The 21,273-nt window shown below is 53.8% G+C and overlaps 1 protein-coding gene across 4 annotated transcripts; it reads left to right on the top strand.

The window, feature by feature from the left end:
- The first annotated feature begins 4,393 nt into the window (after positions 1 to 4,393).
- On the top strand, positions 4,394 to 20,715 carry P2RY2 (purinergic receptor P2Y2). 4 transcript variants are annotated; one of them, XM_036259787.1, is made up of 3 exons: positions 4,394 to 4,453; positions 13,621 to 13,796; positions 18,931 to 20,715. In XM_036259787.1, exon 3 carries the CDS (start codon positions 18,935 to 18,937, stop codon positions 20,063 to 20,065), a length of 1,131 nt encoding a protein of 376 aa, XP_036115680.1. In that variant the 5' UTR covers positions 4,394 to 4,453; positions 13,621 to 13,796; positions 18,931 to 18,934; the 3' UTR covers positions 20,066 to 20,715. The 4 variants fall into 4 exon arrangements, with proteins under 4 accessions (XP_036115680.1, XP_036115682.1, XP_036115681.1 ...); XM_036259789.1 differs by having other exon boundaries at positions 4,401 to 4,453; positions 13,706 to 13,796; XM_036259788.1 differs by lacking the exon at positions 4,394 to 4,453 and adding an exon at positions 4,551 to 4,675 and having other exon boundaries at positions 13,706 to 13,796.
- Positions 20,716 to 21,273: the final 558 nt, after the last annotated feature.

The following is a 21,273-nucleotide window of genomic DNA, read 5'->3' as shown; positions in this document are numbered from 1 at the left end:
CCAGAAGTTTCTGAGCAGGATTGTGAGGTTGGGACTGTCAGATGGGAAAAGAGGGGTGGTGGGGGGCATGAGGGGGGATTCCTTCAGCTGGAGAGCTCCTAGGAGGAGCTGGAGAGAGGCAGTATGGGCAGTGCTGGCTCTGGAGGCCTGGGGCTGGGGTGAGGGGTGTAGCCCTGAGTCTGTTTCTCCTCCTCAACCCATTTCCTACTTCCTGCATGCCACCTCCTAACCCCCATCCCGACCAGGCAGGGACTGTGAGGCAGCTCCTGGCACCTCCCCAGTCACCATGGGACTTTTCTATCCACCCATCTGGCCCAGCCCCACAGGGGCCTCTGTGGTCAAGTCTTTGTGTCCATACAGTGGCCCTCTTTGTCCTGAGTGGCATTCCGCCACCCCCACCCCCACCCCCACCCCCACACACTGCCCTCCTCTCTCTCTCTCTCTCTCTCTCTCTCTCTCTCTCTCTCTCTCTGTTACAAAGACTATCAGAGACAAGGGCCAGGGCTCTAATCTTGGTTTCCCATGGAATCTCTGAGCAAGTCATTTTGCTTCTCTGAGCTTTAGTTTTCGGTCTGTGAAAAGGAGCCGTGCAAGAAATCACTCCTGGCAAGAATTGGTCTGGCAATGCTGAGACCCAAATAACAAATGACATCCATGGGAACCCCTATCTAGCTCTCATGCTGCCCACTGGACCTCCTGCTTACACCCGCAACCTCATCTTCACCATTGCCTGCCAGCTGGTCATCATTCTCCCATTTGACAGTTGAGGAAACCAAGGCCTGAGAACAGGGCTGGCTTCGTGGGTGTGTGACCTGTACACAGGGCCCCACAAATTGAAGGCCCTGCACTTGATTTAATGCTTGGCTATCCCGTCTTGAAATTCTTATTAGTTTTTGAACAAGGGGGTCATATTTTCATTCTACCCTGGGTCCCACAAATTCTGTGGCTGGCCCTACTTGTGGGGAGGTGGAGAAGAGGCTTGCCCAGGCCTGGACCAGCCTTCCTGCCTAGAGGGCTGCCTCCCCTGGGCACCTGCATTCTGGCATGCTGAGAGCCAGAGCTTCCAGGCTGTGCTTGGCATCAGAGGTCTGGGAAACCTGAGGAGCAGTTGCCTGTTGGTGAGGGAGAGCAGACAAGGCTGCTGGAGCCAGCCCAGCCCTGTGTAACTGGAACACCAGTGTGCTTCCAATGCCATGTCTCGGCCATCACTCCGGGAACTCAGCAGGGCCTTCCTTCTAAGCAGGTTGCAGTTCTAGGGCCAGGGGACCTACTGCAGACTCACTGTGTGACGTGGGACATTAACTTCCCCTTCCTGAACTTTAGTTTTCCCATATATAAAATGGTAATGACAACACCTACCTCACAGGGTTCTGGTAAAGATGAAATGAGATACTTTAACACAATGACGAGCACAAAGAAGGTGATCACTAAATAGAGTTCTTGGTCTAGATATTCATGGAGGCTGACCAGGTGTCAGGGATAGTGCTAGGTACTGGGCATATGACTATATGGATCCTAGGCCTGCCCTCAAAGAGATCCCCATTAGAGGGAGATAGACATCAATAGTGACAACAGTGTGGTCAGTGTTGGGACAAAGGGAGGTACTTGTTGGGGCACCTGGGCTGGGCCTTAGAGGAACGATGTTGGGGAACAATGAGAAGGGGTCACAGGCAGAAAACCATGAAAGGGCACTGCAGGCCGATGGAGCAGCAAGTGCCAGGCAGGAGGCCAGTGAAAGCCCAGCACTGCAGCACGGCCAGCGCAGAGGCAGCAGGTGCGGAGGGGAGGTGGGAAGACCTGGCCTTGCAGGCTGCAGAGCAGGGCTTTATCTTGAGGATGTTGTGGCTACTAGAGGGTGTGAGGCAAGCAATGGTTGGGAGGGGCGACAGAGATACCACCCTGGCCTGTGAAGGAAGGCTTGGAGGTGTCATGTCCCAGCTCAGCAAGGAGGCAGTGTCAGGTCCAGGCTCTATCCCCAGCATAGATTGTCAGAGCAGGTCTTCTCAGGGGAGATGATCTGAGGCAAGAGAGGGAAGATGAGAAGGCTTAAGAGAGCCAAATGCCTCCTTAGGATTGGTGAGGCAGAAAGCCTCCTAATGCATGGGGAGAAGTGCTCCGGAGTCACCCTTCTGTACCCTGACCTGCTGCTGCTAATGGAACCCCTCTCCCCCTCCTATGGCTCCATTCTCCTCCTCTTGGGGACCATTAGATGACTGGGCCTTCACCACTAGCCTGCCTTGGCTGCTTGGTTGCAAGGAGGCTCCCTGGGTGTTATTCCACCCTTCCAGATGGGGCCTTGTATGGGTTTGCGGTTAGATTCACTGGGCCTCAAATTTCCCAGCTGGGTCAGTGGGTCTAAAATCTTTTAGCTATGAAAAGTTCTGTATTTTTTTCAACAAGCTCTTACCAGAAAATGTAAATCAATACAAAGATAAAAGCAAAGTTGCTCAGGTTGAAGTGAGATGGGGGCTCCTCAGGCAGCCCCAGGTCAAGGGGAACACAGCTGAGGGATTTGGAACCTGCTGGACTTGATCTCTAAAGCCAGTGATGAGAATGTCTGGTGAAGCTGTCAGGAGACTTAGACTTTCAGTCCCTCATTAGAAGAGTCATTAACCCTTGAATCCAGGCAGCTCAGGACAATGGGAAAAACTGAAAAAAGAATCTCAAATGGGCCAGTGAGAAATGGATTATTATTACCATTTTGCAGAAGAGGAAACTGAGGCTCAGAGAAGAGTCTGAACCTGAAGCTAAGGCCAGGGGGTTCAAGGACAAGTCCCTTTCCTCTGCTCCTCAGGCCTCACTAAGTCTCCTGTTGTGGTAGCTCAAACACTGTGTGTCTCGGAGATGCACTTTCTTTGACCAAAAAGTAACAGAGATGAACCAGGGCAGGAGCAGGACCCCCGGCTCTCCACCCACCAGGCAGCTGGAGGCTGAGGCAGAGCCTTGGGTCATCATCTTGGTATGAGAGGAATTTCCTTCTCTGGGCCTAAATTGCAATTAGAGTAGAAATCTGAAGGGAGAAGTGAGAGGGTGTTGGTTGGGCCTCCAGTGCCCGTGAGACTTCCCCACACTGGGACTCTGAGGCCCAGGCTCCATAAATAAGGGCCACGGGATTTCTCGTTCCCTAGAAGCTGTATGGACCAGTTTGGACAATAGGTGGAGGAGGCTGGACAAGAGGCCTTTGTGTCTTCCAGGCGTAAGTCTCTGGAGGACTGCAGAGGAGGCTCAGCTACACAGGGCCATGTGTCCATTCCACTCCTGCTCTTGGCAAGGCTACAGCCAGCATCCTTCCTGGGCCCCTCCTGGGCCAGCAGCCAGGTGCCAGTCAGCTGATGTGGAGCCCAGCAGGACCCAAGGCCCCAGGGCCATTAGCCAGCTCCTTGGCCCTAGAAAGAGGCCTACTGTGCACTCATCCAGACACTGACTGTCCAAAGTCCTGACGGATGGACACTGGCTGGCAGAAGGGTGAGTGTGATTGCCTCTATTCCACAGAAAAGTGAGCCCTCAGAGAGATTGGAACTGGGTCAAGCTCTACCAGAGTCAGTGCTAAAGCTGAGCCACAACCTTCTTTCCTGGCGCCTAGATCAGGATGAGAGAGAAGGGGACATTCATTTATTCATCCATCCATCCATTCACATGTTCAACAATTCCTGGGACCTCTGGGACCACAGTAGGAAGGAGGCAGACCTGGTCCCTGCTCTCCTGGGGACCACAGTGGAAGAAAGGGTCCTTGGCCATGGAAGGACATCATAGTGGGGTCAAGGGCAGAGAAGGGAGTGATGTGTGTGTGTGTGGCTGCACTAGTCTGAAAAGGCAGCTCAAGATGAGGGACCAAAAAAGGGGGGGGGGCAGGAAATTGCTAGTGACTTTCTGAAGGAGATTAAGCAAAGGGAGCATAGGGGAGGCTCCTCCATCCTCCTCTCCTCTGAGCTGGAGAAAAGCAGGACCCTGAATGCCTGGATTTTTCCACCCTGAAGCAATGAGGGGCGCCCACCTCTCCTCCCTTACCATGTCTCAAGCAAGGGAGGCGAGTTCTCAGCGTGGTGTTCTAAGCAGGTCCCTGGGAGGAGAGGGCCCAGTTTCATGGCAAGGTCTCACTGTGGGCAGCGACACGAGTCACTCAAGCATTAGACAAACTTCGCAAAACTTGAGCGTCTCTGAAAACCTCAGTCAGGTGGTAGGACGGTCGCCCCTCCCCGCGCAGCACCCGAAGCAGATGCGCTGACCCCGCCGGGCAGTGTCCTCAGCCGGTGGCTGGGTGTCAGGACGGGGCGGGGCGGGGCGGTTCCAGAGCCTGTCCAGAGTCAGTCCAGAGTCCGTCCGCCCCTGCCTGACCCGGCCGGGGGTGGGTGCTACTCCTGGCGGGCGGGGCCCCCGCGGCAGCTGAGGGACGCGGGCGCAGGCACCGGGGGGCGGTGGTCGCTGCGCGACGGGCGGAGGAGCACCCGCGGAGGTGAGGGGCGGGCCGCCTGGAGGGGCCGGAGGCGGGGAGAGGTAGGAGGGTGCGGCCAGGGACGCGGCGGTGCCTCCTGGGCGCTGGGAAGGCTGAGCGGTGCGCGTTTGTTTGGTTGTTGGAGTGGGGCATGTTTGCGCTGGTCTGAGCGCGCTGGCGGTCGGTGGTAAAATTCTGTCTCCACTAAAGCATTGGTCTCGGGGAGTGTGGACCGACACCCCGGTGAGTGTCCCCGCATATTTGGGAGAGTTTGTGTGTAGTGGGTGGGCGCGTGCGCCCCTGCTTTATCAACAGCTGAACTTGTAGAAGTGTGTGTGTGTGTGTGTGTGTGTGTGTGTGTGTGTGTGTGTGTGTGCGCGCGCGCGCGCGCGCTCTGAAGTGGGCGCCCCTTTGGCGGCCGCTGACACGCAACCCTCTGGAGGCCGGCTCACTCCAGGGGTACTTTGGGCGTGGGTAAGACTTAGGGGAATGGGGGATTGGGACAGTGGCCTGGAAGGACAGTTAAGCCTCTGTCAAGGGACTTTTAATATGGCAGGTGGTGCTGCAGGAAGGGTCGCTGGGAAAAGGCAGTGCCTTCCCTCCACTCCCCAACAAGGGCTGCAGATTTGGGACCCCTGGAGCCAGATCTAAGGGCCGGGCCCTGCTGTGGAATAGAACGGCCAGTTTGGGGCCTGTGGGGCTGGGGCAGCTGTTCCTTTCGGCATGACAGTCTTGGCGTCCCTAGGCCCACAGCCTTAGGTGCCTGATTTGTTTTGGATCTAGGCTGGAATAATGGGGAGCTTTTGAGGGCCAGCGTGAGGGCCCAGTCAAGTCTCAGTTATCTCAATGGGTAGGAGTGGTTGGAAAGGAGATTCTTTGAGCAGACAAGACCCACAAAAGCTCCCTGGAGAATCAGAGATCTATATTCCAATCCTACCTTGGCCACTGTGTGACCCCGGAAAAGGCACACCCCTTCTCTGAGCCTCATGACCTCACATGTGAAAAGGAAATAGCAATTATGTGGGCTCTTGAGGAGCTGATGTGTGCATTCTGTTCAGCACCAATGTCTTCTTAGACAGGCTCACAGCTTGAGAGTGGGAGTGGGGGTGGGATCAGTCCCTAGATTGAAGTTTCTAAAACCCAAATTCCAACTGTTCTTTCTGGGGTGAACTTTCACAGAACTTCCACAGGACCCAGCCTGAACCCCTCAGCCTGGGACTCAAGGCCTCCAAGAACTGATCCTTGCCAGCCTCTCCTCCCTGACTTTCCACCTGCTAGTAACTACACGGAATCTGCTGCACACACTGGGCAGTTTCTTGCCTCTGGATCATTACGTGTTCTATGCTCACTGCTTGAAATGCCCTCCTACTCTGATTTTCCTAACTTGGAGAACTACCCAGCCTTGAGGCCCAGCTCAGATGTCTCCTCCTCTGGGAAGCCTTCCTTGATCCCCCAGCTGGGTTGGGTTCTTCTGGGATCTTGCAGTCCCAGTGCTGACAGCCCTGCTCCCACTTGGACTGTCATGGCTTCTGTCTGTCTCCTTTCCAATCCCCAGGTTTGAGAGCCCCTGGAAGGCAGGAACTGGAGTTTATTTCTGTGTTGCCAGCACCCTACACAGGGCTGAGCTGAACTGAGAAAGCAAAGCAGTGACTGTCCCCTGCGCCCTGTCCCCAACTTCCCCAATGAAGGTCTGTCTACAGTGGAGCTCCGTGTTATTACAAGGAAGGAGAAATCAGAATCGGGTCAGCAGAGTGGGTGGCACAGGTTGTCAGAACAATGTGTCCTGGGTCACTACAGGACCCAGAGTATGTAGGCTGAAAACTTGGATTTCATTCTGAAGGCAATGGGGAGCCATGGAAGGTTTGTGAGAACGGGAGACTCTTGGTTAGAGCACCATTTCAGAAAGCTCTCTCTGGCTGCAGGATGGAGGATGGATTGAGTAGTGCTAAATGCATGGAGCTCGGAGCATATGTGATATTGATACCAGAACTATCCAGGCATTGTTTAAACTCTGAGCCCTTAGCCCTTTCTTTAAACACTTCCCTGGCCCATCAGATGCTTCTGCTGAGGAATCTGGGGACACTTAAGACTCTCCCATCCCCAGTGGTAGTCTTGGGACCAGTGATTGATCTCATCCCAGCTCTGCTCCCAACTTGTTGGGTGACCTTGGGATAGTTTCTACCCTGCCAGCCTCTAAAAGGACGCTAGAGCCAGTAAGATCCTGTGCTGAGAGTTTGTGCATGGGGAGGCCTTGGCATGGACGGCTTGTCACTTTTCTCTTCTTCCTGCCTTTGACTGTCCTGTGGTCTGGCCATGTGGGTTGGAGGATCATAGTGGAGACCTTAATAAATGGCTGCCAAGCTTGGGCTGCAGAATGAGGCTATGGCTCTTCCATGACTGTCCTCCTGCCCAAGATACACAGGGCTCTGAGGCTTCTGGATCTAAAAGAGTGTGAGAACATCACTAAGGACTCATGGGTGACCTGTGGATGCTTTCATTTGTCTTCTTTCCTAACTATAGCCCTCAGAGAGGCCGCTATGCCCTTCCAGGTGTTGGTTTTGCCATCTGTTAATTGGGCATCATGGTCCTTGACTCTTCAAATGCTAGGTTGCTATGAGGATTTTTAAGATAGTGGTCAAGAAAGGGCTTTGTAAGCTGTAAAGTGCAGTGTACAGGGAAGAATTGTGATACTCATTGACTTAAATTCATTTTGAAGACAATAACAGAAAATGGGTGAAATAGAAAGGGATTTGGGGAATTTTAACTGTTGACTGCTTTCTTCGGCCTGTGTCCTCTCGGCTTACTGGTAGCAATTTATAAATGTCCCTCTACCAACCCTGTTAGGGAGGAATTATCCCCATTTTGCAGATGAGGAAATAGGAGCTCAGGAAACAAGGTCACAAGGCCAAGGTAAAAGCTGGGGTTCCTGCCTACCTGCTCCATTCAAGGCAAAATCCCCATCTGGATGTGGCCTGGTCCTCTAGCTTTCAGGCTGAATCCTTCCCTGAAAACCTGTCTTTAGGTCTTGCTTTGGCCTGATTACCCAGCTGCTGATTATATAATGCCCATTCAGACCTGCCTTCAGGACTAGGGAAGCCTTGTTGATCTGGTGAGTGGAGGTGGAGGTGCCCCTAATGAAATCTTTCCCCTCCTTGAACTGCCTCCTGTGGACCTGTCTGGTGTACCTTTCGGCCCACAGCTTCTTCTTGGGCTGCCTTTGTGCTCTCAGGCCTGGCTTCCCCAGCCATTCAGGCCTGAAGGTGGGCAAGCTGCTGTGGGGGCGAATCCTGACCTCGGTACCAAGGTCAGTTGCAGGACTTGCCCAGGCCTGCTTTCTCTCTGTGTCCACATCACCCAACACAGGTTGGGCTAACGGAGATGCCAGTGAGTGTTTGGGAAGTGAATGACCAGGTGAAAGTGGGTGTAAAGTGGAAGATGAGGGCCTTGCTCCATGGAAAGCTACAATTGGTTCTTGAGCAGAGGAGTTCCTCCACTCCCCTGCACACCATATCTTAGCCCTGAGTCATTTCTGGTTCAGGATGAGTAACTGGAGTCCCTGCTGGGAAAGTGGACACCTTGGACCCTCCTGGACAACTACTTCCTCCTTGGCCTTCTATCCTGGTACCCTGTCAGTGTTATTATAGTGACAACGACCAGCCTGGGCACTGGAGCATGGGAGAAGGGCCTCCCTCAGACTTCTTGGGGTCCACATGATCCTCTCCTCTCCCTCTGCCTTGGGGGAGGTTTCTCCCACCCTATCCACCTTCCTTGTGGCACTATCTTTGTAGCTCTGACCATGTCCTTCCCTGCTTAAGCCCTGCCATGGCTTCCCATTGTCCTCAGGATAGATGCCAAGTTCCTCAGCCTGGCTGAGTCCTGCAGCCCCCCCACACACACACACACACACCCACCCCCACCCCCACACCACTCCAACCTCACATGACCCCTGGCTTTACAAAGACAGTCTGCACTATCATACCACTGAGTCTTTGTCCCTGCTCCTCCTTTTGCCTTCTATGCTCTTCTACCTTGTGTCCACCTAACAAACTCCTAATCGGCTATCGCGTCCCAACTCAAATGACCCTCCTCTGGGAAGCTCTTCCCGACCACCTCACCAGGCTGGTTAGGGGTTACTCTGGCCTCCATTTCCTCTGGGCTACCTTTGGTTATGGCTTGGTCACCTAAGTAGACTTGATCCATGTCTGTGGCTTTCTCCCCATTCAGGCCGGAGCTCTTCAAGGACCTGGCTGAGTCTGATAGGAGTCCGGGTTTGCAGGGTCCCTCTGAGGTCAGGCACATGGGGGCAGTGGCAGGCATTTGCTGAGACTTGGTAGCTCCTGGGAAAGTGACTTATGATTATATATTCTGAGAGTCAAGACTCCTGTGGTTCTGAGAATCTCAAAACCAAAGGCTACCAGAAGCAATGAGTAGCAGAATTAAAGAAACATTCAGCATTCACTTCCAGAACCAGAGTCTCTTGAAATTAGATTGTAAGAACCAATGAACTCAGAATCCTGGAAGCACCCAGAATAAGACAGTCTCAGAATCACAGAATCACTTGTATCCTGTTCTACAGTCTTATCCCTTTTCTACCTTGGGTTCTCCATTCTCCTTCTTTCCTTCCAAGCTGGACCCTTTATGCTTCTCTTCACACCTTATCACAGCCCCTTCCAGGAACCTTCCCTGACTATTCTGAACATGGCCCCTCTTCTGGGTCACCAGCAGGGCTCCCTGCTGAGAAGGGTTTCAGTGTCTTTCTGCCATGACCAGTAGATGCAGCCCCCATGTCAGGACAGCGCATGATTTGCTAGCCCCGCGGAATACCCCTTATCTTACTCATTCCTCATGGGCTGTCTTGTGTAATGGTGACTCTCCCCTATTGACCAGTGAGGAACCCAAGGCTCAGAGAGAGAAACCAATTTGACCAAGATTGCACAGCATGGGCCGTTCCAAGTTGGAGCCTCAACCCAGGGTTCTTGCCTCTTAAGTCTGGCTGCAGGCATCTGGATTGTGATAGGTCGACGTGGAGTCCAGGGCTTTGTGGTTCTGAACTGGCTCGGTTTACCAGTGCATCTCTATAGTCTTGTGCAGTGTGGGGCTGGGCTGGACTGTGCCGGGTCAGGGACAGAACAGGTGGTTTGGAGTCCTGCCCTGGGGTGAGGGTAGAGGTGCTCAACCCTATACTGAAAATACTGGAATTAGAACACCAGACTTTGAGTAAGGCCCTTCCTCTTAAGGAGTCTTGGTTACCTGACCTGTGAGGTGGGAGGACCAGTCTGGCTGATCTGAGACCCACACACTCAGATGCTCTGAGCTCAACCCCAACACGTGGCTCCCACAGCCAGGCCCCTGGGGGCTCCCAAAAGGGCGAGTGCCTCCTGAAGGGGCTGCAGAGCACAAGGGCTTCCTGGAGGAGGATGCAGGGGCTTTATATTGCTAGAGCACCTGTCAATAACCTCTGAGGTTTCCCCAGATGAGCCCTGGTGCTTATGGTGCAGAAGCATTCCAGGCAAGGCTGGGGACACACTGGCCTTCAGCTCTGTGGGTAACATTTGGAAGGGAACAGAGAATGACTTCCAAAATCCTATCTTTTAACCCAGCCTTGTCCTCTCTTCTCCCCTCAATCTTCAGGGATGACTGACAGTTCCCCAAACATACTGTGTGATCTCTTGCCCTGGTTTTTGCTTACTCTGCTTTTCTTCTCTCTTCACTCACCTGACCCCTTCCAAAATACAGGTCAGGTGTCCTCTCCTCCAGGAAGGCTTCCTTGACCACCTCCCCATTCCCATCAGGGGTCCTCTTATCTGTTTCAGCCCTGTTGCCTCTGCTTCCGTCAGCCCTGATCACCCTGAGTTGTCATTACCTATGCCTGGGTTTTCTTCCATGTGCTATCCCCTTCCTCACCAATTGACAGTGACCCACCTTGGAATCCCCAAGTGCCCTGTACAGGACAGGCATAGATATGACAACCTCTGTAAAAGGGTGAGTAAGTGAAGAAATGTGGTGGGGTCTGGTTCCTGCTGGGGGCCCTGGACTTCCCTCCCTTCTGAGGATGGCCTTCAGTGTGGGAAACCTGATCTGTAGTCAGTCTGGCTGTGACCCACCTCACTACTGTGCTCAAAATTCCTGTGGGTTTCCTGCCCCTCTTGTCTTCCTAAGATACCCCCATCTTCCCTGCCTTGCTACTTGCTGAAATTGTATCTTTTAATGATTTCATAAAATGAATTCTAAATCATCGCCTTTAACAACCTTGTGGGCAGGTACTGTTCTTAGATTTTGGGGTAATTGAGACTTAGGTTGTGGAGAGGAGACTTGTCCAGGTCACACAGCTGGAAATGACAGAACTGTCCGTGCCCTCCGCTACCCCTTGATGGTGTTCTGGGTCCAGGTCTTCACAACAGAAGCAGGCAGCAGGGGTTTCCAGAATGGCGATGGGTCACAATCCCCTTCCAGGCTGCACAGGGCCAGTTAGGTTGGTGGGTGAGCGGGTACATTCCAGAGCCACCCTAGTGGAGGAGATGGAATGTCTTCTAACCACCCAGGAAATTCCTTAGCTGATCTGGTAACTGCCCAGCCCTTCCTCCTGGCTTTAGGCTCACTGGCCTGGGACCCAGGGTGGGGTAGAGGCAGAGCCAAGTCAGTAGAGCAGGTATTCTGCATGTTTGGCTTGGCTCTGCCCTTGACTCACTGGTGACCTTGGTTGAGACCTTGGACTACCCTTTCTGGCCTTAGTTGTTTTATTGTACCTGTGAGATGGGTACAATAACCATCATGGCTGCTTCACACCTAAAAAGTACCAGGAAGAGTAGATCCTGGACCCTGCCTGTAGGACATTCCCTGTGGTAGAAAAGAGACCAGAAAAGCAGAGCCATGAGATTCAAAGAGGGCTAGTCAGGAGCTTCCTGGAGGAGGGGACCGAGGCTGTGAGGGAAGGAGGTAGGGGTCAGGGGCACAGCTCCTGAAGTCAGACAGATCATGGTGGCTCTGCAATTTGCTACCTTTGTGACCCTGAAGAGGTTATTTTGCTTCACTAAGCTTCTCAGGATTAAATGAGAAGGGAACTATGAAGCCACCAAACATGGAATTTGGCACAGAGAAAGCACTCAACTCTTGTTATGATATTACTGTTAGAAGATAAGGGGTGGTGTTCCATGAGACTGCTTTTGCTGTGCTTGACACAGGAAGATGAGGGTGGAGGCAGGAGGGTGGTTTTCTGGAGGGTGGCAGGGACCAGTCAGGGCCTAGAGTGTCAGGCTCAGGAACTTGGACCTAGCCTGAGGGCAATAGGGAGCCATAGAAGGGTTTGAGCTCTAGAGTATGTGGTCAGATCATGTTTTAAGACCTGTGACTGCTGTACAAAAGATGGACAGTAGGGCGGGAGTAGATGCAAGGAGACCAGTGAGGGGATTGGTACCAGGCAGAGGAGAAATGCAGGCCTAAGGCCACGAGGTGGGGAGAAGTGCCTCTCTAAGCCACTCCGCTGGTTGAACTGACGGGACTTGGTGATTGGTGGTTTTCACATGGATGGGAAACAAAGAGGTTGTCAAGGACATATCGGAAGTTTGAAACCTGGAAGTATGGATAGTGGAGACCCTTCTCAGAAATTGGAGGATGGCTTTGAGAAAGAGCTGTGTTGACCTTAGTGTACTGAGTGAAGGCATTTTCTGAGAAGTCAGGGTGTGACCCTAGGTGGAGTGGGGTGAAAAGGTGAGGTACCAGACTCTGGAGCTGGCTGGCACATAGCTACCAGCCCGCTGGCGCAGGGCAGCCTGAGGCTCCCGAGGCACGGTACAGCAGGACAGCAGTGCCCGGGGTTGTTCCCCCGGCACAGCGGGACAGCAGTGCCCGGGGTTGTTCCCCCCGCACAGCGGGACAGCAGTGCCCAGGGTTGTTCCCCCCGGCACAGCGGGACAGCAGTGCCCAGGGTTGTTCCCCCCGGCACAGCGGGACAGCAGTGCCCAGGGTTGTTCCCCCCGGCACAGCGGGACAGCAGTGCCCAGGGTTGTTCCCCCGGCACAGCGGGACAGCAGTGCCCAGGGTTGTTCCCCCCGGCACAGCGGGACAGCAGTGCCCAGGGTTGTTCCCCCGGCACAGCGGGACAGCAGTGCCCAGGGTTGTTCCCCCGGCACAGCGGGACAGCAGTGCCCGGGGTTGTTCCCCCGGCACAGCAGGACAGCAGTGCCCGGGGTTATTTCCCAGTACTGTTACACCCTGCCCTGTCCCTGCAGCCACCCATCCCTGCTTTCCCCCACATTTGTGCTGCACTCCAACCTGGGGGCCTGGCCTCAGCTATCTCAGACCCCCCTACGCCATTGTAGAGAAATGAAGGAGATGGACAAGGGCTGTTCTTTCCCCCTGTAATGTGTCTGAGGTTCTGGTAGATGCTGGGACCTGTCCACACAGAGGGGTCCCTCTCTGAGGTAACCATGCCCTCAATGAAGCCAGTACCTGTTGTGTGTGAGGGGCTCCTAGGCAAGACAAAAACCAGGGCCAGAGCCCAGAAGGCCTGGCTGCTGACCTTGCCTGTGTCCCTGACTTACTGTGAGGCCTTGGGCCTCAGTTTCTTCCTCTATCAAATGGGAGTTTGGTGCAGGTGATTTCTGAAGGCTATTCCAGGTCCCGACTAGGTGTGTGTGGGGGGGTGTACTGCGTGTACATCTCAGTGTGACTTTGTACATCTCTGTATGGCTGTGTGTCCATGCCTGTGAGTGTTCAGATGTGTTTACAACACCTATGGAGGAATGATTAGGGGAAGAAGGAGTATTCCAGATAGACACCCAGCTTCAGCAAAACTGTGTTGGCTGAAGTACAGTCAGGTGTATACCAGGCCAGGAGGGTATTGAATGTCTCCTGTTGTAGGGCTGAAACACTGAACCAAAACCAAGGGAGGGGGTACTGGAGTCTCAGCTCTGTTCTGTAGGACCTGGGGAGCCCTTCCCTGGAAGAGCCACCTTCCTGTGAAAGGAGGCTCCTGGGGACGGAGGCTAGGGACCACCATCCCCGGAGCGTGTGAGCTGAGGGTGGATGGCAGGTGGGCAGAGGATACCCCTACTGGAACCAGCACACCAGGTTGCCTCTCTGCCTCTTTCTGACCAAGGTTGGAACAGAGAAAGTGGCCCCAAGAGGGCTCAGCCTGGCTAAGTTCCCATGACCCAGAGCGCACACTGTCTCCACCTCCCTGTGTCTAGGAGCCCACAGCGAGGCCTGCCTTGAAAAATGCTGGAAGCTGGGTGTGGCCCCAGGCGGGGGACCTGTTTTTCCTGTTTCCTGCAGAGTACCCTGCAGCACTGTCCAAGCCTGTGCATTCATGAGTGAGGAACCTGAGTGGGCACTGAGCATCCTGACACGAGAACTTGCTGGTCAGGTACGGACATGCGAGGGCGAGGTCCACTGGCTGGGAGGCTGGGACAGGTGCGTGCATGTGTACACAGAACCTGGGGTAGATCAAGGGGATCCCTGCCCTGCTCCCTCATCCCAGGCTCTGATGAATTCAGGCTTTGAGGCCAGACAGCCCTGGGTGTCAAGCCCAATTTTTCCAATTCCTGGCATTGTGACCTTGAACAAATAGCTTCACCTCCATGGCAATATCTACTGAGGAATGAGGATGGGAGTGAAATAAAGATGCTGTATCAAAGCTGCTCAGCCCAGGCTTGGCCCCTACAAAATGAGGGGGTGGGACTCCAGAATCAGGAGCTCCTGACTCAGATTGACCCATGATCTGAGCCAGAGATGGGTGAAATAAAATAAGGTGGTTGCTCAGGCAGCTGACCCATCTCCAGAGTATCTGGGTCTAGTTACGCTCCCTGTGTCCAGAGAAGGGTAGGGCCTTCTCTGCACCTCTTGAAAGAGAGACAGTCTGGGGACCTGTGTAGGGTAGGAGCAGGCCTCGGGTGGGCTGGTTCCCAGGTGAACTGGGGAGACTCCTGACCACCGAGGTCAGCAGCTGAGAAATCTTTAAGTGTCATTGTCCTCTGGGAGGCTCTCAGAGGAATAAGGGAAAGGAGAGCCACTGTCATAAAGCTGAGCCTCCTCTGGGCTCCCATGGCTTTTTGTGCTTACTTCATTCATTCATTCATTCACTCACTTATTCATTCATGTTATACCTGGTTTAAAGCAGACCTCTTGCTGGATGATAAGGACAGAGAAAATAATCAAATAGACCCAGTCCTCTGGGAGCACCCGGAATGTGTTGGGGGAGAGGGTGGATGGACAAATTACTAACAGGGTGTGAGGAATGCCCCGGGGTAGTGTTAGGAGGAGAGCTTCAGCGATGCGGTGACATTTGAAAAGAACCTTGAGGGGTGGGAGGATGGAGTGCAGTGTGGGTGGTTTCTAGAAAGGCTTTCCAGACAGAAAGAACAGCATGCACAAAGGAAGCCTGGTAGGACACCTACACAGCTCCCAGCTCCCTCCAGACTAGATCTTCAGGGCAGGGCCAACCAGAACTAGGCATGGAGGGGCTGGTGAGTGGTGTTAGATAAAGTTAGGCAGGGGCCAGGGAGCAGGGAGTGAGGCCCCAAGGGCATTGGAGCTCAGAAACGGCAGAAGAGAGGGCTGCGGACTTGACTGTCTCCATAAGCAGGGGCTGGGGAGGCAGGAAAGATGTAATCACAGGTTGCTGAGCCAGTCTGTGGAGGGAGAGGGTGGGCAGAGTCAGCCTGGATGGGGGCCATTACGATGGAATCCCCAGCTGGCCTCGGAAGGTGGAGGCAGGATGTCTTAAAACAGGTGGAAAGGGCAGCTCCCTAGGTTCACTGGAGACTTAAGGAAGTCTCCACCCCTCTTGTTAGTGTCAGAGATTCCACCACCAGTGATTAGCAAGAGCACTGTGCAGAGCAGTAGGATGTTGGCCCCGACTCTGAGGAGACACCTGCCAGACCTCAGCACTGGGGCCGGAGCTAAAGCAGCAGCACAGAGACGGGACTAGGTGCCATGGAGGGGGCTGCTTTCCTTAGCTCCTGTGGGAAGAGGACCTCAGGAGGGAAGGTTTATGGCTGCAGTTCTCCAAGACCATGGAATTCAGCCCGTGAGAGGTCTGAGTGTCAGGGGGGCAGGAAAGCATGATGTCACCGAGGTTCTGTGGCAGAGCTGGACATCCAAGTTGGTGGCCTCTCTAAGGATCCCCAGTCTCATGCTCAGGCCTCCACACTCCTCCTGCAGCTCCTGCGAGCCAGCAGCTCCCAGCCCACCTCCCAAAGTATCAGATCTGATGGTCCCAGCCTTCATCCAGCCCCACTTCCCACCATACCCCTTCAGGGCACCCCATGCTTAACATGCCTGACACTGAATTCCTCCTCTCCCCCCTCCTGCTCCTCCTCCCAACCCCTGAGCCAGGCCTCTTGTCTGCCTCTCTCCCCTGCCCTCCCCCACCCAGACTTCCTTTGGGCCAGTCTCTCTAGCTTTCCCCCCAAACAGCTCTCAACTCTCTCCCCTCAGAGGTCCTCAGGCCTGGCCCTAGCTTTGGGCTCAGCATCACTCCCCCAGCCCCCCACACTCACTCCATCCACAGCCTTCAGTCAAGACCTGTCGCACCTCCCCCGAGAGTGTCCCAGAAATTTCAAGGAAAGGCCACATCTGAGCTGAACCTTGAAGCTCATAACATCACAGCACCTACTATGTGCCAGGCACTGCTCCAAACATTTTACACAGATTATTCACTTAATCCTCACAGCTGTTGTAGGATCTAGGTTCCAATAATCACCTCATTTTATGGACGAGGAAATAGGAGGTCTGGCTGCAGAGGTCAGGCTCTTCGTAACCACTGGGACTTACTGCGCTGAAGGATAAAGTTGTCATTTCAGCAGGTAGATGTGAGAGGTGTGAATGGAGTCCAGGTTGAAGAAGCAACATGAACCAGGGCTGAGAGGGGAGAATGTTGGGCACATTCAGGAAACTGCAGATCACAGAGGAGGCAGAGGCTTTCTCCTGACAGCAGGCAGGAGCCATGGAGGGTCTTAAGCAGGGGAATGACTTTGTCTTTTACAAAGACCCCTCAGGATTGGGGCAGGGCTGAGGCTGGAGGCTGGTGCAAGGGTGGGGGTGACAGTGGGCTGCCTAGAGCAGGGGTGAGAGGAAGGAAACACTTTTCTTTTCTTTTTTATTCCTCACCCAAGGATATTTTTCTGTTTATCATTAACTAGAGTGGGAGGGATGGAGAGAGAAAAAGAGAGAGAGAGAGACAGAGAGAAACATCCATGTGATAGAGCCACATCGACTGGTTGCTCCCTGCGTGATCCGGCCAGGGCTGGGTCGAACCGCAACCGAGGCACATGCCCTTGACTGGAATTGAACCCACAACTCACTGGTCTGCTGGCCGATGCTCTAATCACTGAGCTAAACTGGCCAGGGCAGGAAACACTTTTAATACCAGGTCCTGAGTCCTAGCCCTGGGTAAGAAGGATCCCAGCAGTTTGGCCAGGTCCTCAGTCCTGGCCATGGGCAAGAGGGATCCAGCAGTTTAGTGCAGCCAGAGCACCTCCATACCTGCCCCCTCTCAACTTGGTGCCACACAGGCTTCTCCTGCCTCCTCACCCTGGACCTGCCCTGGCTCTTTGGGAAGGAACCTGGGACCGTGGGGGGAAGGTCACGGGTGTAGGCTCCCTTCCTCCTGGTTGCACCTTTGCTGACAACAGGAGGCAGGGAAGATCTGGAGTGGGAGTGGTGGAGTATTGGGAAAGAAGGGAAACTGAGGGAACTATGTGTCCCTCAGCCCCCCTAATCTCCACTTCAAGGGCCTTGAACTGTTGCTGGGAGGCCAGGCTGGGCATGAAGCTTAGGGTCTAAACAAGAGGATATCGCTGGCCCGACAGAATCTCCAAGTCCCAGCCTCTCAGGACACCAGGTTCCAAAATGAAGGGAATTGTACAGCCCCAGATTCTCAGGGTAGGGAGGACTCCCATGTCATCTGTCCTCTCTGTCCTCCCAGACACACCCACACACAGGACACGAGCCCTACTGAAGACTCTGCTTACACACCCCCATGAGCAGGGAGTTTACTATCATCCTCCAATAGCACCTTCTATTGTGGGACAGATCTGGATAAGAATTGTCACTTGTCTCCAGCTGTGTGACCTTGGCCAAATTACTTGAATGATCTGTGTCTCAGCCTCTTTATCGGGCATGATAACCTGGCTCCCAGAAGCATGTTGTAAGGATGGAATGAAGTGACATTTACAAAGCACGCATAGTAGTAGGGTTTGAAAAGGTCAGCTCCCCCTGCCCATTCACAATGTTAGAAAGTTATTCTTTGTGATTGTCCCAAACCTGTCTACCAAGGACTTCTCCTAGGATTTCCAGCCTTCCTGCTGGGACCTTTGGGCACATCTTTGCCCTCCAGACTGTGATATCTGTTACCTGCCTCCCAGCTGAGAGAGAGTTCTTATTGGTCACACTGGTGGGAGTGGGGAGAGGAGGAGGGACAACTTGTTCTCCAGGTGCTCACTGAGCAGTCAGGCCCTGTGGTTGTATTATATGCTCACAAGGAACAAGGTAGGGGAACCTCGAGGCAGTGATGGTGTGGAAGAAAAGGTAGGTAGGCATGGAGGAAGCAGAATTTGACCCACAAATGAAGTCCCCAGCTGTCCCCACTCCCACCTCCATCCTAGATTTCCCTGGAATCTACAGGAGGGTTACTGTCCCATCTGTCACAGGCCAGGGAACAGCACTGCTGTTTACAGATGCAGAAAGTGCCAGAACATAAAGTCTAAAAAATATTTGTTGAATGAGTGAATGAATGACTAAAGAGGGAGACCCTTGGAAATACTTCCTCAATACCAAAATACCAGGCACAGAGCCAGAGCCTCCCTAGGTCGCTGAAGAATGAGCTAAAGGAAAGAACATTCTAATGTCTCTAGGACATATGGGCTGCTCACTGGCCAGAAATGCTTCAGAAGGCAGTGGGCACTGGGCATGAGGTAGAGCCCATCAACCTCAAGGGCCCCTGTCCATGAATCTGAAATGATACCTCTGGGATCTTTAGATTCTAGGGTTCAGAATCCCAGATCTAGAACTCTGTGGTCCTGCGGTTCTAGAGCAGAGTTGCCAAACTTTGTTTTTGTAAAAGGCCAAATAAGTATTATAGATTTGGGGGAACATATGGTCTTTGTCACAACTATTCAGCTCTTTGTAAACAGATGGGTATGCTGTATTCCAATAAAGTTTTGTTTATAAAAACAAAGTGATGGGCTGGATCTGGCCTTCAGGGTATAGTTTGCTACCTCTGTTCTAAAGTTTTAGAATTGTACAATCCTGATATATATAGATCTCATGCATGCATTTTTGAGGTCCCAGGGTTCTAGGGTTCTGGACCCTCTGAGTCCAGGGAGCCAGGTCAGATGGCAACAAAGGCCTTGAATGTAGTTGGGCAGATCTTAACCAAAGGAATCTGGGCACTTGGGGTCCCTCATGACCCTGGTCAGGTGGGTGTGTCAGGCCTCTTTGATGAGCCCTGGCCATGACCCTGATGACTGTTCTCCCCCACCCCACCCTTTTTCCTTCAGGGCAATGGCCACAGGCCTGGGCCTCTGGAATGGCACCAACAATGACACCTGGGATGGGGATGAGCTGGGCTACAAGTGCCGCTTCAATGAGGACTTCAAGTACGTGCTGCTGCCTGTGTCCTATGGCGTGGTGTGCGTGCTTGGGCTGATTCTGAACGTCGCGGTGCTCTATGTCTTCCTCTGCCGCCTCAAGACATGGAATGCCTCCACCACCTATATGTTCCACCTGGCCGTGTCAGATGCACTGTACGCGGCCTCCCTGCCGCTGCTGGTCTATTACTACGCCCATGGCGACCACTGGCCCTTCAGCACGGTGCTCTGCAAGCTGGTGCGTTTCCTCTTCTACACCAACCTTTACTGCAGCATCCTCTTCCTCACATGCATAAGCGTGCACCGGTGCCTGGGTGTCCTGCGCCCACTGCGCTCGCTGCGCTGGGGTCGAGCCCGCTACGCCCGGCGGGTGGCAGCCGCCGTGTGGGTGTTGGTGCTGGTCTGCCAAGCCCCCGTGCTTTATTTCGTCACCACCAGCACACGTGGCAGCCGTATTACCTGCCACGACACCTCGGCCCCTTCTCTCTTCAACCACTTCTTGGCCTACATCTCCGTCATGCTGGGCCTGCTCTTCGCGGTGCCCTTTGCCACCATCCTGGTCTGCTACGTGCTCATGGCCCGGCGGCTGCTAAAGCCAGCCTATGGGACCGCGGGCGGCCTGCCACGGGCCAAGCGCAAGTCGGTGCGCACCATTGCTGTGGTGCTGGCTGTCTTCGCCCTCTGCTTCCTGCCTTTCCACGTCACCCGCACCCTCTACTATTCCTTCCGCTCTCTGGACCTCAGCTGCCATACCCTCAATGCCATCAACATGGCTTACAAGATCACCCGGCCGCTGGCCAGCGCCAACAGTTGCCTTGACCCCGTGCTCTACTTCCTAGCTGGGCAGAGGCTCGTGCGCTTTGCCCGGGACTCCAAGCCACCCACAGATCCTGTGCCTGCTGCCCAGGCTAGCCGCAGGCTGGACCTGCACAAATTTCACAGAACTGACACCAAGACAGAAGACAGGTTGGCCAGCAGTGAGAACTCCAGGCAGACGGAGTCCACGCTGGCTACTGACGGGAACACTAAGGATATCAGGCTATGAGACCTAAACCCCTCCAGCCTGTGCAAGTTTATATGAGGGGAACTGCAGGGACGATGACTCGTTCAAATGAGATGGTCTCCCCAGATGTGGATCATCATGAATCATGTGGATGGTCAGCGGAGCCATGACCCCAACACTCTGTCACTTGGCAGGGGCTCTGGACATTCCCTGTGGTCCAGAGAGTTCAACAGTCCCACGGCCCCATCACCATGTGTATGTGTCGATTGGGAATAAGGTTTCAAGAAAGGCAAGGGTTCAGGGCCAGTGCCGCCGCTGCCCTGACTCACCCACATAAATAGCTGGCTGTGCCTGCCAAGGTACCTAGGCTAGAGCCCAGCTGAACCAAGTCAAATGGAGAAACAGGCCCAGAGAGGAAAGTGACTTAACCAAGGTCACACAGAGAAGTCTGGGCCTGAGCTACCTGGGAGGGTTGGGGTCTCAGGTTGACTAGAGGACCCTGGTAAGCAGCCAGGCTGAGCCAGAGCTTCCCACAGGGGGTCTGGGGCAGGTCTGGGTGCCACAGTGGACTAAGCAATGAGGAGTCTCCCAGCCCAAGAGATGAACATCTGGAAACTGATTCAAAAACCCATCTGGAGGCTCCCATGGGCTGGGAGCCAGTTTGAGGCTGTAACTTATACTAAAAGTGTTGTCTGCTGAGCTGTGCCTATTGTGTGGTTCGAGGATGGGGATGCAATGTGGGGAGCTCTTACCGTGCACACTAGGTTTCTTTCTCCGACCTTTTCTCGTCTGCTGCCTGCCTTCCCGCTCGCTGCCTCAGCAGTGGTCATATCAGGTTTCCCCTCGCCAGACCCCACGTTATCCACCACTTCAAATCTAACTGGCTTTTGTACCTGGCTCTGATGGGCACAGAGAGGAGTCGGGTGGGGTCCCAGTCCTTGGGATCCCCCAGTTTAGGACTTAATGGTGACAACTAGTCATATACTAGTAAATGTCAAACCATTTAACTGGCCCTCCAGGCGGGTGAGGAGAACCCCTTGTTTGTAGCATTGCCAATTGCCATGGTGCAAACACTCCTACCATGGCTAATTTCAGACGACAAATATGATGTCAACCTCTCTGCAAAATTCCTAAAATTTAACATTTGGTTCTTGCAAACAGTACAAGTTGCTCCCGCTGGATAATGTTGAATGGTTGGGGCTGAAGACCAGGGGGTCAGGGAAGGCTCTCTGGAGCGGGGGGACAAGCTA

The sequence above is a fragment of the Molossus molossus genome, unplaced genomic scaffold (genome assembly GCF_014108415.1).
Source record: "Molossus molossus isolate mMolMol1 unplaced genomic scaffold, mMolMol1.p scaffold_m16_p_13, whole genome shotgun sequence".
Classification (NCBI taxonomy): Eukaryota; Metazoa; Chordata; class Mammalia; order Chiroptera; family Molossidae; genus Molossus; species Molossus molossus.
The sequence above is the reverse complement of the archived record's forward strand: the minus strand, read 5'-3'. Positions and strand labels throughout refer to the sequence as shown.